Consider the following 17744-nt stretch of genomic DNA (forward strand, 5'->3'; position numbering starts at 1 on the left):
TAGGTGAACAGGGAGTACAGGAGGGGGCTGAGCACGCACCCTTGTGGGGCCCCTGTGTTGAGGATCAGCGAAGTGGAGCTGTTGTTTCCTACCTTCTCCAAGTCCAGGACCCAGTTGCACAGATTGGGGTCCAGACCCAGGGCCCCGAGCTTAATGGTGAACTTGGAGGGTAGTATGGTCACACAGCTAATTTAGGAATTTGCAATATATTTTGCAATAGAAACAGTGTTATACAGAAAGAACAAAGGCTCATCAACAAATTTCACCTACGTAAAGGGCCAGGGCGAAACAAAATCTATGAGAGCATTATTTATTTAAATACCCTGTATCTAAATCCGGATACAGTTAACAAAACAGGACTTGAGTACAGTTTTCCATATTCGATGATGCCGATATCACTGAGATGAAAAGGGTGCAACCTAGGTCCATGAGACCAAAAGGGTAAAGGAAAACGGTTGTATGAAGGAAACAGTTTATAAAGGAAATGGTCTGTAGCTAATATTTACAGTTGAAGTCGGAAGTTTACATACACTTACAGTAGGTTGGAGTCGTTTTTCAACAACTCCACAAATTTGTTGTTAACAAACTATAGTCTTGGCAAGTCGGTTAGGAGCAATTTCCAAACGCCTGAAGGTACCACTTTCATCTGTACAAACAATAGTACCCAAATATAAACACCATGGGACCACCGCTTAGGAAGGAGACGCGTGTCTCCTAGAGATGAACGTACTTTGGTGTGAAAAGTGCAAATCAATCCCAGAACAACAGCAAAGGGCCTTGTGAAGATGCTGGAGGAAACAGGCACAAAAGTATCTATATCCACAGTAAAACGAATCCTGTAACGAATCCTGTAAAGACACTCAGCAAGGAAGAAGCCACTGCTCCAAAACCGCCATAAAAAAAGCTATGGTTTGCAACTTTTTGGAGAAATGTCCTCTGGTTTGATGAAACAAAAATAGAACTGTTTGGCCATGATGACCATTGTTATGTTTGGAGGAAAAAGGGGAAGGCTTGCAAGCCGAAGAACACCATCCCAACTGTGAAGCACTGGGGTGGCAGCATCATGCTGTGGGGGTGCTTAGCTGCAGGAGGGACCGGTGCACTTCACAAAAGAGATGGCATCATGAGGTAGGAAAATTACGTGGATATATTGAAGCAACATCTCAAGACATCAGTCAGGAAGTTAAAGCATGGTCGCAAACGGGTCTTCCAAATGGACAATGACTCCAAGGATACTTCCAAAGTTGTGTCAAAATGGCTTAACCTCTCTGGGATATGTTGGACACAAAATGGCTTAAGGACAACAAAGTCAAGGTATTGGAATGGCCATCACAAAGCCCTGACCTCAACCCTATGGACAATTTTCAGAACTGAAAAAGTGAGACTCAGTTACCTGCCTACAAACCTGACTCCGCCCTTGCTGTCTCTGCCTGGCCGGTTCCCCTATCTCCACTGGAATGCTCTGTCTCTAACTCTATTACAGGGGCTGAGTCACTGGCTTACTGGTGCTCTTGCATGCCGTCCCTAGGAGGGGTGCGTCACTTGAGTGGGTTGAGTCACTGATGCCGTCTTGATGTACCCCCCCCTCCCCCCTTGGGTGGGCTATACTCAGGATGGTAAGTTGGTGGTTGAAGATATCCCTCTCTTTAACTCTCCAAGTTAAACAATTTAAAGGCAATGCTACCAAATACTAATTGAGTGTATGTAAACTTCTGACACACTGGGAATGTGATGAAATAAAAAAAAAGCTGAAATAAATCATCCTCTCTACTATTATTCTGACATTTCCCATTCTTAAAATAAAGTGGTGATCCTAACTGACCTAAAACAGGGACTTTTTACTTGTATTAAATGTCAGGAATTGTGAAAAACTGAGTTTAAATGTACTTGGCTAAGGTGTATGTAAACTTCCGACTTCAACTGTAGATACTACATTCCATTAAATAGCAGTTCAACCAAAACGTTGACGTAAAATGGTCTGCCGCTGAAAGATTTTTTAAAAATCTGCCCTGAAACAAACCGTGTACATATGGAATTTGGTTGACATGTATACTCTTGACAGGACAAGCCAACATATGAGTCTATCTTAGCTGTCACATTTCAGAGGCGTGACTCGAGAGCAGCTATTAGCAGCTATTAGCTGTGTGACGTAAGTACAAGGAGAGGCAGAAATGGAACATGTACCGCTAATTCACAACACACACACATACATGTACACACACTGATCTCCTCTCCCAAGCAGTAGATATGCAGATGGCAATAGCCACTCTGTGCCACTGACATGGAGGTGCATATCATTTACAGCCTTGTTTGCATCTTAAAATATATTGGAACCATATTGACAAACAGTACACATCTTGTCACTGAGGGCCCTCTCATTTGCACTGGCTGCTCTGCTGTTCCATATGCATAGAAACACACACACACACACACACACACACACACACACACACACACACACACACACACACACACACACACACACACACACACACACACACACACACACACACACACACACACACACACACACACACACACACACACACACACACACACACACACAGGCCCGGTAAGGAGGTGATACTTCTCTCCACATAATAAATGTGGCCACTGCCCAGCCTGAAGGTCACCTTTAATTTCTGTCTAATGGCTGAGAGTCAACTGTTTTCCAAATGAGACGTATGCAGCGCAGACTACAGAGTAAATATTGAAATCACCTCCGGGGCTGTTGCTAAAATAAATTCCTCCACAAATCAGGTGCAGCTCCAAGGACTGTTAGAGTTCAGCATATCTCTGATGCATTGTGATGTACGCATTTGGAATGTATCTTTCACCTACAGTGTAGGACTGACGTACACTGAGTATACCAAATATTCGGAACACCTTCCTAATATTGAGTTGCGCCCCCCCCCCGTTTGCCCTCAGAACAGCCTATATTCTTCGGGGCATAGGTTCTAGGAGGTGTCGAAAGCATTCCACAGGGATGCTGGCCCATGTTGACTCCAAAGCTTCACACATTTATGTCAAGTTGGCTGGATGTCCTATGAGTGGTGGGCCTTTCTTGATACACATGGGAAACTGTTGAGCGTGGAAAAACCCAGCAGCATTACAGTTCTTGACACAAACTGGTGAATAAAAAATGTGATCAAATCATCAGCGATATAATCCATTGTGATGTTGAGAGAAATTACTGAAAGGTGTGTCTGCCAAGAGACACTTTTTGGCAGAACATTTTACAAGTTTTACAAGAACTGGCAAATTTACCAAGATCTGCCAAGAGGCGGACCTAAACGGACTTGGTCTCATTTGAGGCAGATGGTTTCAAACAGGTAGATTATCCTCTTTATCATTTTCAATCCATCACACTGTCCACCCACCCACCCCGAACCCCCTCCTTCCGACCCCCACACTATCTTCATAGAACATGTGACGGACTCTATAAATCGAAACCTTTGTTCCTATAATTGTTTCATTTCAGCTGATCAATTGTCACTTGCTCATACAGCAACTCGCAGCCACCTAACACTCAATCTAATAAGGAGGTATCAAGATCTCCAAACTATTAAAATGACTGGACATCTAAATGTGGAACGGCCCATCCCACTCCCTACTCCTAATCTGCATTCATTACTATGCAAACAAAATGATCCCGACATCATGGATTCTAAATGTCGAACGGCCCATCCCACTCCCTACTCCTAATCTGCATTCATTACTATGCAAACAAAATGATCCCGACATCATGGATTCTAAATGTCGAACGGCCCATCCCACTCCCTACTCCTAATCTGCATTCATTACTATGCAAACAAAATGATCCCGACATCATGGATTCTAAATGTCCTACTCCTAATCTGCATTCATTACTATGGCCCATCCCTAAATGTCTCCCTACTCCTAATCTGCATTCATTACTATGCAAACAAAATGATCCCGACATCATGGATTCTAAATGTCGAACATGGCCCATCCAAAATGATCCCATCATGGATTCTAAATGACATCATCCCACTCCCTACTCCTAATCTGCATTCACTCCCTACTCAAAATGATCTAATCTGCATTCATTACTATGTAAACAAAATTATCCCGACATCACGGATTCCTTCAAAGTCACCTTTGAAAATTCAGACAGCCAGACTCATCTCATAGACACACACAGAGACAATCCTCTTTGGCCACAAACAAACAGCACAACAGGGTCATGTTCATTAGGGCAGGCAACATTTGAAAAAAATCATTAACAGGAAAGACAAAATGTGTGCTTGGACCAGTTAGTCAGTCCATCGCTGCTTCAGTCCATTTCCTTTCATTTGGTGCATAATGCACATGATCCAGTGTTGCGTTGTACAGAGACGGCCACACCACACCAGCTGGAAGAAAAATGGCATTTTGCTGAGCGCCGCCCCCATTTCAACAAATGGAGAATATCACGGAAGGAGAGTTGGAAAACGGGGAATAACGGTGACGAGGTCTGATAGTAGCCCTCGAAGCAGCTGTCATATTAAATAATAATGAAGCGTCTATTAATATGCAAAGGAAGTGGCAGCCTCGACTGGCTGAATGCTGCCATGCCTCTGCATATTGTCAGGATCTTCATCGTTAATTAACATGGGAAGCTGCCCATAACCTGCCCCCAATGTCAGAACATTTCTCTCTTACAACAAACGCCCACCCTGATGCCACAGCCCTCCGTAACACCAACGTGTGCAATTCAATTACATAAAGTCAGTATTAACTCCTCATCGGTACACAAAAGAAAGTCGGACTTTTGCAGCTCTTTTGCCCTTCTCTCTATAGAAAGGCAGTGCTTTATCTACTGTGTAATGTCACTTTCTTCGTATCTGGAGGGCACCCAAACCCACATTAACACGCACAAAGTGGCGCAGAGTGGCGCAGAGTGGCACAAAGTGGCGCAGAGTGGCGCAGCGGTCTAAGGCACTGCATCTCAGTGCTAGAGGCGTCACTACAGACCCTGGTTTGATCCCGGGCTGTATCACAAGCGGCCGTAATCGGGAGTCCCATAGGGCGGAGCACAATTGGCCCACCGTTGTCTGGGTTAGGGGAGGGTTTGGCCAGGGTAGACCGTCATTGCAAATAAGAATATGTTCTTAACTGACATGCCTGGTTAAATAAAGGTTAAAAAATAAATTAAAAAACGTGCGCACAAAAGTGCACGAAAGCACACACACACGCACACACACACACACACACACACACACACACACACACACACACACACACACACACACACACACACACACACACACACACACACACACACACACACACACACACACACACACACACACACACACACACACCGGACTCATACACACAAATACATAAAGGGTGTTTCATTAAATGGAAACCACAGCAAGCGGCACTGGTGTAAGGTGCAAAACATACACATATCAAGAATGTCTCTCACATAAAAATTCTCTCAAAAGATGAGTGCCTGATTCATTGTGAGGAAAGCATACTTTCAAAATGTACTGTACATCAACTTTCGCAAAACATCCAAAGTGGCCATTTTCAAAGATTGTTCAACCAAATCTCTGTCACCCTTTGCAAAGCTTGGAAATGAAAAGAAACAAACCACCGCCCCAAACAAAACGTACATTACAGTGAGTGGAGTTTCCTATGCATTAGTTATGGGACTTCACTTAAAGCCCCCAGGCAGCCATGGGAGATTAGGTTATTGGGTGATTTGCCGGTGCAAATTTGGTGCAATGCATCATGGGGTGAATTTTCCGGGCTCGTTTTTGTTAATTGGAGTCACCTGCTCGGCGAAGACGGGGGGGAGGGGGACTGGGTAGTCAGCGGAGAGATCGATGGGGAACTTCATTTGTAAATCTAACATCAGGAGCAACAACTACATGTCACTGTGTACAAAACATGTTATTTTATTCTCTCTTTTTTTTGCTGCACGTATTAACAACGCAGTGTCTTATCCGTTATCCAGTGCATGGAATAACCACATATTTGGGTAATGCTTTTTAAAAGGGAATCCATTGGTTTTGAAGCCGTTTTGGTGCTGGGGGGAGTATGACGTGCCACCTGCCATAACCATTCATGTCAGCGTGCAGTGTGTCAGTTTTGTGATGGATCGATTCATGTGTTTGGACACATGCAAGAACGTGTGTTCCATTGCTCGTAAAATAAAATACTCATGATCTATATGATCACGTTGCATCATTTTGAAGTGTAAATTGTGGTAACTTTGTTACGAACTTGTTCTCAATGTACAATAATCAAACCACAGAAGCCAGTTAGGGAGAAAGTTCAGCCATCTTGGCTTTTGCAGCCACAAACAGAAAGGCAGTTGCACCAAAAAAAAAACTCTTATTACTTTATCTCTCTCCCCTGAATACCCTGACTAAATGTCAAGATCATAGACTCCCTCCAGGCTTAAAGGGGAGGGATATCAAAAGGCTCTTCTGTTGCTTTATGTTCCACTAAATAAAACCATGGCTTTCTCATCTCTGCTGTTCCAAATAGCCTTTGAGTCCAAACAAGACACATGGAGTCTGTGACATCACCACACTCCCAGAGTTCAATGCTGGGCGTTGATCTGTGAGCCTCCATTATTAAGGACGTAGCCAATTTGTGTCTGCTATTGAATTTGAAACACTTCTCAGATGCATGTTTTTATTCTGGCTTTGAAAGAAAGAGAGGAGACAATGTGTACGTACGTATGTAAGGCAGCGAGCTTTTCAGAACTACTCGAGTGCAGCAAAATCTTGGAGGCAAACTTGTAAGGTTGCGGAGAAAACATAGCAAATTATATGCACTGTAGTTGTCAGGGTTTCTTTCTGCTTGGTTTAATGCAGCAAAAATAAGAGTTAAGAAAACCCTAATCACGGTACAATATTAGTAAAGAAGGAAAAAGGAAAAGAAGGGAGAAAAGAAATATGTAAATCAGAGCACTTACATCAAAGCCGTCACAATGCAACCAGCCACAAACAGAACAAAAGCATTAGCTGCAATAAGACTCGCCCGGGGGCGTATTTGGGAACAAACGGTTGTTGTTGATTCTTGTGGTGATAAAGCTTGCTTTAGCATCAACCATGCCTATGTACATACACCAGTGGAGTGGAATTAATCACACTAATTAGAATCCTCTCAAGGCGAAACGCAACATCTACTGACAATAATCAGAGAGAAAAGGATGCCACTACAATTTATTGGAGTGGCATCTCTCTCGTCTCTCTCTCTCTCTCTCTCTCTCTCTCTCTCTCTGAGTTTAGGATCCGTTTTGTGTAAAAGAGTTGAAATGAGCGACTGGTAGTGGTGTGTTTGCATGTGTCACTTCGCTCTGCTTGCCTTTAAGAGGACAGATTCGAGGGAGGCGGGGAGTGCTGTGGGGATGCTGAGGGTATGGAGGATTGTTTCAGTGGCGAGAGTGTGTTTGTGTGTAAACACTTAGTGTGTGTGTAAGAGTACAAATGTGTGTGTGTGTGTGTATATACATGCAGCATAAGCAAACGCATGTGCTTATGTATATGCCTGTCTGTTTGTGTGTAACTACAGTACATACCTGAGGATGGGAATGTTCCAGGGGACATGAGGCCGGGGACAGAGTGTGGCATGATGTGTGGGTTCTCTGGTGATGTCACACTCTGGCTCCTCTTAGGAGGTCTGCCTGGTCTGGAGCTGGAAGAGACAGAAGAGAAAGGGATTTAACTTTTGATGTCTTCTATTGAGACTTACCTAAAAACACCACAATACCCTTCTGTGAAACCTCTCCCACTCCACCCTAAAAAGTCCAAGAGAATGAAGGAAAGGGAGGATTTAAGAGGGACGGATAAGCAGGTGTAGACCGGGGGAGATGGGAGAGACAAGAGGGGATGAGTAAAGGAGAGATTGGCAAGTGAAAGAGGGTGAAAAAGAGAGATGTTGCAGAGAAAGATGACAGGTGGGAGGAAGAGGTAACAAGGATAACAACTGAGATGAAGAAGAGATATAGAGATGAGGGAGATAGAGAAAGACATTTAGGGAAGGAAGATAGATGGATGAATGAAAGACCTGCAGAAATAAAGAGGGATGAGAGATGGAGGAGTGGGGATGAGAGAAGGGGAGAGAGTGAGAGGGGGAGGGGGAGAAAGGGAGGGTGTGAGGTGTTAACATTTTGGACCACTCCAGGATGCATTTCCATTCCAGAAAGCCAAAACAACACGATACTGTAAATAAATTCCCTTTTCAAGGACAGTAGCTATCTGCCACTCCAACATAATAGACTTCCCATAACTAATTAGAGTACATGCCTTTGCTTTATTGAAGATCAACCACTTTTGTATTCATAATTCATCGGCCAAACCTTGTTACCTGCTCCCACGTATTATTATCTCAGCACACTATTTGAATTCCCTCCTTTGCATATACTAAAACTTAGCCATCGCCTCTGCATTCTGGCAGCCCTCTCAGCCTGGAAATTACATGTTAACCTGTTATAATTATTGCAGTCAGGCCACACTATTGATTTATGGGACTTTGAAAAAAATAATGCACGTGTAGTTCTGGTAATGAATGATATTTTAAGGTTCTTCAGGAAATTAAAAGCCACTGGCTGCCTTGGGAAATGTTCCTCTTGCTTGATTTAATGCGACGCCGTAGCTTGGAGGTGGTGGAGAGACGAGGTGATTTGGTGATTCAGACCTGTTGGACGTTTCTGATGGGCCCCCTTTAATTACTGCAAACGAGAAGGGGCACAGACTTGGAAGTGATAAATGACTCCACTGGCTTACTGTTGTAGAAGCAGAAAAAGCCTACAGAGCTGATGTTCCCTGGGTATGTATATCCCCCATATCTTACTCAGTCACTTATTAACAAGTATCACAATCGATATCTACTCTTGTTGGATTAGTTATAGTTACAAAAAGCCTATGGGGTTCAATCGTAATAATATGTTTCAGGAAACTAGGCGTATGTCACAAGTCACAACTTTTTCAGAGCATTTGAATGTTTATTTGATTTTTTTCTCAAAATGTGTTTTTTGGCAGAAATGCCTTCTGGGAACATTTGAACTTTCATGTGCCTTAACAACAAACATGTATGCCATCTGTAAATACGAAGAAAGTTAAAAAGTTAAATTACGAGTCTAGTTGGTTTAGCCACAGAAAAAGACAGGAACCTTCCCTCTAGCCAATGATTGGCTGAGATAATGAGGGGCTGGATATGCTGAAAGATGATTTTCTGATTGTTCTGCGGTGCAGCATGTTGTGTCTATAAAATTAACTGTCCGTTATGTGTAATCCTTTCTACTGCATTTTTTTCTGAAATATATCACGTTAGCCATGGAAAACTGCAAATATGTTGCTACTGCTCTCAATAACATTGCTGCCCTGAATTTATCAGGCGCTATCGACAAAGGTCAGAGGGAAAAGGCTGTGATGGACTAATTTCAGGAGGACGATTCTTATGCCATTGCACACGGTCAGTGTGAACCAGAGTGACTTGACACAATGGACCAAGCAAGCTGTACAAACAAAACGGAAACTGTGACAATAAGTATAGTACGAACTCGGACCCGGGCGCAGAGAAACACAGCAGGCAGAGGTGAGGGTAAATCCAAAACGTTTACTGAAGTATTCACAGAAAAAATAACAAAGCAAGTGCACATGAGTACAATACAAAACAAGATGAGAGACCTGAGCAACCGACAAAGTTCCAGAGTCCAAAATAGTCCTAGACCAGGTGAACCCAATAATTCTAATCAGAACCCAGGACCGTTCCTCAGGGCCGTAACCCTCCCAATCGACGAGAAACTGAGTCCCCCTGCCGGATCTGATGGCTGGAGAGGATGCCTCGCACCGTGTCGGCTGGCTGTCCCACTATCATGTGAGGCGGAGGTGGAGGCCGAGTGGCCGGAACCAGTGGACTGGATACCACAGGCTTGAGTCTGGAGATGTGGAAGGTGGGATGAACCCTCACGGACCGGGGAAGGCGAGGACGATAGGCCACTGGATTGATGCACCGTAGAATCTTGAATGCCCCAATGTACAGGGGTGCCAACTTCATAGATTCTATGCATAGAGGCAGGTCCCTAGTAGAGAAGCCAGAGCGTCTGGCCTGGATGCAGGAGGTTGATGGCACAATCATAGGGAATGTGAGGAGGTCGTTTGCTGGCCCTTTATTTGCTGAAGGCCTGACCCAAATCCCAGTAATCCCGAGGTACGCAGGAAAGATCAGGCTTGTAACTCCCAGCCAGAGGAACACTAGAGTTGGAAGTCTTCAGACGAGCAGGACCTGAAAGGTCTTCGGATTTGCTGGCAGGTGAACTGGCATGAAAGATTCCATCCCAGAACTATTCCTGAAGGCCAGTCAATCAGAGGATTATGGGTGGAAAGCCACGGATGTCCAAGAACCAGGGGAAGTTCAGCAGAGGGCACCAGATGAAACTGGATAAGCTCCACATGGTCATCCAGAACTCGTAGCTGAATAGGCTACGAGGTGAGGTGCTTCACCTTCCCAGACCCTAGGGGATGACCATCCAGTGCAGTGACCGACAACGGAGTGTCCAGTTTAGTGACTGGCAGCCTCTGTTGGCGAGCTAATGTGCGATCCAGAAAACAGCCGGTAGCCCCAGAGTCGATAAAAGCAGAAATGTCCAACTGCCCATTGTCCCACTGCATGTTGGCTGGAAGCAAGGTGCATGCAGTGTCGGCAGCTGGAGACTGTATCTGACTCGCCAGTATTCTCCCGTTTACTGATGAGTCATCCCGTTCTCCCGTCAGCTCGGGACAGGAGGCCTGGAAATGTCCAGACTGTCCACAGTATTGGCAACGTTGCTCGTTAATCATGCACCTTCTCTCCAGAGCGGAAAGTCTTGTGCGTCCCAATTGCAACCACTCCTCGGAAGGATATCAGGAGGAACCAGAGCCGAAATGAGAACTTGGGATACCGGACCAGCAGGCCAAGCATAAGGCAATGGCCCAAATGAATAATCACTTCCCTTAGCAGAGCTAGAAACACTGGAACCAACTCGGGAATCCATCCGTCCTGTCATGACAACGTTCCGAAGCTGGTGTTCAAACCGGATGGCCAGAACAATAAGCTCTTCCAGAGTGTCAGGGTTGTCCCGGGAAGCCAGTTCATCATTGAGAACCTCGCTGAGTCCGTTCAGAAAGACTGAGTGAAGTGCCTCTCTATTCCAACCACTCTCAGCAGCGAGCAGCCGAAAATCAATGGCGTAATCCGCTACGCTCCGGCTGCCCTGCCAAAGCGCAATGAGTCTTTGTGCAGCATTCCTGCCACTGATGGGGTAATCAAAAACCCTCTTCATCTCCTGGGTGAAGCTTTTCCAATTGAAACAAATGTCTGATTGCTGCTCCCATATGGCCGTGGCCCAGGCCAGAGCCTGTCCTGAGAGCAAGGCGATGACATATGCCACTCTGGAATGCTCAGTGGGAAATGTTGATGCCTGCAGCTCGAAGACCAGCAAATATTGGAGTAGGAACCCACGACAACTCCCAGGATGCCCCTCATAGCGCTCAAAGTTAAAGCTTACTGTTAGCTAGCTAGCTGACGTTAGGTTTCTGGCTCGCTAGCTAACATTGTGTATGATGTGTGTAGTAATATTATCTCAGAGAGCCAATTGCATTGCGAGTTATAGCCTAACATTAGCTAGCTAACTCGCTAACATTTTACCTCTTTGGTTAACTTTAGCTAGCTATGACAATCAGTTTGTATTGCTAATACTCTATGGATCAGGATTATGGTTCATTGTTTAGCTAGCATGTCTAAACAAAAGACTCCACTTTGCCGGATGCTTACATGACCCATCAAGTTAGCCAGGTGTGTCTGACGGTGATTACAGCCATCTATTGTATAATAATGCTTACATATTTGTATTTGGAATTTGTCTTTCAGCATCAGAACACGCCTGTCTCTCCTCCGCCAGTCATACAAGGAGAATGGTCTAATGTCTCCCATCAAAAAGACCTGTAGAACACACCTGACTCTCCTCACCAGTCATACAAGGAGAATGGTCTAATACCTCCCATCAGAAAGACCTGTAGAACACACCTGACTCTCCTCCACCAGTCATACAAGGAGAATGGTCTAATGTCTCCCATCAGAAAGACCTGTAGAACACACTTGACTCTCCTCACCAGTCATACAAGGAGAATGGTCTAATACCCCCCATCAGAAAGACCTGTAGAACACACCTGACTCTCCTCCACCAGTCGTACAAGGAGAATGGTCTAATGCCTCCTATCAAAGCGAGAGCTGTCCCGAGCAAGCACAGGTTACACCTGAAGTTACACCTGAAGTATGAGGACTTGCAGCGAGTTGTGAACTTCATCAATAACTATGCAGAGGATAATCCAATAATAATACCACAATCACTTTGGTGGGAAGCTGCTGCCATCTCTTGTGACAAAAGCAGTGGAGTGGCATCTCTACAATGAATCAATGACAACAATTGTTATGTAAAGCATAAACAAAACATCTTTAGATTATTTCCTTTACCTCCAACACGATTGGCACTACTTTTATTGATCTCACATTATTTCTGTATTTTCCAGAGGTATGTGAAGGTGGGCTGTCTTTCCTTAAGAAATCTGTGAAGAAAATCTCTGAGTCACATCTCAAGCACTAAACCTAGGCACTAAACCTGGCAGTGCAAGAGGAACAACTATCAGGTCTTCAGATCTGCCAATCTGCCAGAAGCTGTTAAATCAGCAAAGCCGAAGAAGCAAGAGCAGCATCTCCTGCTTGTTCAGAGTGAGCGGTCTGTCTGCCAGAAGATGGTTGCTGATTGCTAGACCACCAGTCAAGACCTGCAGTTGTTGCTGGGGGCCCTACTGAACCAGCAAGCAAAGACATCAGGATGCATTACATCTTAGATTTTGCTCAACAAGTAAGCAACATTTATTCCTTTATACTGATTAAGGACATATATGCACTACCGTTCAAAAGTTTGGGGTCACTTAGAAATGTCCTTGTTGTTGAAAGAAAAAAACAATTTTGTCCATTAAAATAACATCAAATTGATCAGAAATACAGTGTAGACATTGTTAATGTTGTAAATGACTATTGTAGCTGGAAATGGCAGATGTTTAATGGAATATCTACACAGGCGTACAGAGGCCCATTATCAGCAACCATCACTCCTGTGTTCCAATGGTACGTAGTGTTAGCTAATCCAAGTTTATAATTTTAAAAGGCTAATAAATTGTCATTATATCATATATTAAGCATGAACCCTGTAACAATCCCGAATCTAGCTGTCAGACAGTTGTTAGTTTTGAGATCTCAGAAATGTAGTGTTACGTGATGAAAACAATTTTCATGGGCACACAAATCCAAAATAATAAATGCAATAGAAAAATTGAATGCTTCTAACCGAAAGAGTCAGCATACCTTGATACTTAAAACCTAAAATCGATACTGTCATTAACGTGGTTCTTCCAATAATTAGGCATGATACTTGTTGGATGTGCATTTGGAGTAGCGCTGCTTAATTACATCGTCTCACATGTCATCATCTCATCCAGGAAGGACTGTTCCGAATGACGGCCAAGTGATTAACAGCTGTTGTGATAGTGCATGCAATGTAACAACATCCCAAGTGCTGTAAAATAAAAAAAAGGCGTTCGTGAGGAATGTCCAGAATATTCTGGTGTGTCATTCGTTATGCCGGTGAAGACGGTCGTGCCTGGATCCACGTTGGATCTAATATCCCTGGCGAATTGAGGTTGACCATCTGTGGTTGTCTGCTTGATTTACAGCAGGGTCTCGGTAGATTTAAAAGAGAAAGCATAAAGGTCATGAGTTCATGTTTTCATATGTTTTTGTGCCTTGGATTGGACCCCGAGTCGACTGTGTGCAATTGTGCTCTTCTATTGAATTGCCCTGGATATAATGACAATAAATGACGTAGCCTAGTGGGTTTTCTTTCCTTCACAATATGAATTGGCAATGAAATAGCATGACAAATACATGTTCTATTCCATGTCACACCTGCAATTTGAAACAATACATGGGTCTTGAAGTAGCCTATTTGAACTTGCATTTGGAGCTCAGATATCCAAGCACTGGAATAGGCCTACCTCAATGTGGTGGTTGAAAAGTCTTTGTAATTATTGTAGCCAATTTATACATTATCCTGTGACTTCATCTTTGATCAGTTTTTGTGATTGAAGGGTGTTGATCTACTCTGTTGCAGTAGAATTCTGTGCAGTTATTATAAGGAAGACAACATCTCATTCAACTTTCCATACAAATCCTTCCATTAAAAAAGGAACCTGGTTTCTGGTCACTTTCTCGTTATAAAAACAGCGACAGTGAGATTAATGCTACCGCTATTAACGGCTTCATTATGTGTGCCTGCGTCGCCACATGGGCCACAGAAAGATCGCCATGCATGCATCCAATCTATTTAGTCTAAAATCTATTTAGTTTAAAAAGGCCCCCGAAATTCCTTGAATTTGACTTGCTAATGTCTGTATGAACCCTGCTTAAATGATGTGTAGTCCTAGGCCATCGTTTTCCAAACTCGATCCTCGGGACCCCAAGGAGTGCACGTTTTGGCTTGTGCCTTCACACTACACAGCTGACTCAAAGCTTGATGATAAGTTGATTCATTGAAACGGCCGTGTAGTGCTAGGGCAAAAACCAAAACGTGACCCCCTTGGGGTCCTGAGGACCAAGGTTGGTAAACCCTGTCCTAGGCCTCTGTTGTTGCATAGGTGAAGTTATGGGTCAATTTGCATAAATTACATTTTATTCCTCAAAGTACACATATGGAACTGCATGAAAATCTTTTATTTTTGTTTCAAACCATTTAGAAATGTTGATCCCCCATGTCACACATTGGCCCGATTGTTTAAAGACCCATATATAGAGTGTGTGAGCAGAGCAGACATTTAACTGAACACACAAAAAACATAATGCACTTTGTACTTTGAGGCGCTATGCCTTTTTAGGGCTTTTAAACTCCAACTCCTCTCCTAATGTACCAAAAGTCTGTGGATTTTGTCAGTGTACATACATTAGAAAGTTTATATTAAATTAAATGAAAGTATAGTGGCTGGTGGGGATGTACTTGGGGAGAGTGGGTCCACAGAGAGACTGAAGTGAGATGAGTGGAGGCCACATACCTACAGTACTTCAGAAAAGTGTCTGATGCCCTGCCAGTAATCTCATCCCAATCCCTCTCCACTCTCACCAACAACCACCATTAAATGTTAGCTATAATGACAAACAAGGAATAATGATTACTCCACATCTTATCCCAATCTGTCCAGTACTCTTATTCGTTTTACAGCAGATTTGCAAGTCACAAGGATAATTAAATCCTTCCTTCTCTCTTTCCCAAGCCAAACCCATCCCTCTCCACCTCCCATTTTTATTCCCCCTTTACCCCACCCAAGCTTGTCCCAACCTCTCATCCTTAACCATCCTTGCCAACCCAAGCAAAGCTTGTCCCAACCTCCCATCCTTGCCAACCCAAGCAAAGCTTGTCCCAACCTCCCATCCTTGCCAACCCAAGCTATGCTTGTCCCAACCTCCCATCCTTGCCCACCCAAGCAAAGCTTGTCCCAACCTCCCATCCTTGCCAACCCAAGCAAAGCTTGTCCCAACCTCCCATCCTTGCCAACCCAAGATATGCTTGTCCCAACCTCCCATCCTTGCCCACCCAAGCAAAGCTTGTCCCAACCTCCCATCCTTGCCAACCCAAGCTATGCTTGTCCCAACCTCCCATCCTTGCCAACCCAAGCTATGCTTGTCCCAACGTCCCATCCTTGGCAACCCAAGCAATGCTTGTCCCAACCTCCTATCCTTGCCAACCCAAGCTATGCTTGTCCCAACCTCCCATCCTTGCCAACCCAAGCTATGCTTGTCCCAACCTCCCATCCTTACCAACCCAAGCTATGCTTGTCCCAACCTCCCATCCTTGCCAACCCAAGCTATGCTTGTCCCAACCTCCCATCCTTGCCAACCCAAGCTATGCTTGTCCCAACCTCCCATCCTTGCCAACCCAAGCTATGCTTGTCCCAACCTCCCATCCTTACCAACCCAAGCTATGCTTGTCCCAACCTCCCATCCTTACCAACCCAAAATATGCTTGTCCCAACCTCCCATCTTTTTTTCACCCTCCCTTCATCTGCCCCACTTACACCCATCTATCCATCCACTGTCATTCATACCAGCCCAACATATACCGCATGCATACACACACCCATTCTCTCCCACCTTCCTATACATATTCACCATCCCTCACTTTTCCCTCACACACCGATTCATATACACACACACATATATCCATAGAACAGTTATTAACATACAAGTGATTTTAGAAGACAATTGATTGTATAAGGCACAGTGATTTTATTAGGCCCATTCCCTTATGGGATGAGGAGCGAAGAGGTGCATTTGGTGGAGAAGTTAAATTGCTGACATATTGGCTTCAAATTTAAGCACCAGTACTGTTCCCTTCCCCATGCCGGAAAATATTTCACTTATATAGGTGACCAGTTAGCAGACATAGCATCACATCAACGAGATGTGTAAAAAAATGTGGATGGAATCGTCTCCACAGATCTACACTATGAGACAAAAAGTCACTATCTAGAAGCTAAAAGGGTTATTTGGCTGTCCCCATAGGAAAACCCTTTGAAGAACCATTTTTGGTTCCAGTTGGAACCCTTTCGGGTTCCATGTAGAACCTTCTGTAGAAAGGGTTCTACATGGAACCCAAAACAATTATATCTGGAACCAAAATTGATTATAATTTGAGATAGACAAAGTACCCTTTTGGAACCCCTTTTAAAAGAGTATCAACAGCAGTATGGCATTTTACTTACTTTTGAGAAAATAGGGTTTATGCTCAAACAACAGGAGTAGAGGTTGAACTCAATTGACATTTCCACAATGATTTTAATTGTCAGTGCGGGGTATCAGTTCCGACCGTCTCAGCAGTTTAATATATTCAGTCCTTTTTCTTTATGCGAGGTTTATTTACCTGTATGCAACCTAACGGAAGAGGGAGGGGGGCGAGAGAGAGAGAGACAGAGAGCTCAAATGAGTGTCCGTTCAACCTGGGGACATCTGGAAATATAATTCCCATTTCTACAGAGCCACTATCTCTTTGATCTTATGAGAGGGAGAGATAGCAGACAGTTTTGCTGTCATCACTTTCACTTGTACACCGTCTGAATTATTTATGGAAGACCTCAATAGACGGCATGTGATGGGTAAAAGGATTTCTTCAAACAAAGACAAAGTTTGGATCTGATGGCCCAGAGGAGACCAGAGGATGCGGGTTCAGGTAGAAATGAACAGTTTAGAGGAAGTAATATGTAGATAGGCTAGAAGGAGATCTGTCTGATGATTTAGAGGGGTGGCCTTTCAGCTTGGGATGCAGTGGACTACACAGCCCTGGTGGTAAATGCTTTTCGACAACCAAATAGGATGTGTGATATTGTCTGAAACAGATCAAATTTGGCCACTGCACGTTGTGGTCATAGTCATGGAGACTATCTGGGACATAATTAATAACCATGCATCTCTGTAGAGTTTAGATTAGAATAAATTTAGCATGACTGTAAATTCCCCATGTGGAAGTTAGTCACGTTAACTGTTATTTTCTATTACCCCATGCAAAAATGTATACTGAACAAAAATATGAATGCAACAAGCAACAATTTAATACATTTACTGAGTTAGAGTTCATATAAGGAAATCAGTCAATTGAAATAAATAAATTAGACTGTAATCTATTGATTATGGGC

At 43.8% G+C, this 17744-nt stretch overlaps 1 protein-coding gene across 4 annotated transcripts in view; it reads right to left on the reverse strand.

The window, feature by feature from the left end:
* LOC118385890 (dachshund homolog 1) overlaps positions 1-17744 on the reverse strand; it is a 294778-nt gene that overhangs the window by 143724 nt on the left and 133310 nt on the right. For all 4 annotated transcript variants that reach the window (XM_035773102.2, XM_035773100.2, XM_035773101.2 and 1 more), the window contains exon 2: positions 7544-7659. In XM_035773102.2, the coding sequence (XP_035628995.1) occupies positions 7544-7659 (116 nt within the window). The remainder of the gene's footprint in view (positions 1-7543; positions 7660-17744) is intronic.

This window comes from Oncorhynchus keta, chromosome 7 (assembly GCF_023373465.1).
Source record: "Oncorhynchus keta strain PuntledgeMale-10-30-2019 chromosome 7, Oket_V2, whole genome shotgun sequence".
NCBI lineage: Eukaryota > Metazoa > Chordata > Actinopteri > Salmoniformes > Salmonidae > Oncorhynchus > Oncorhynchus keta.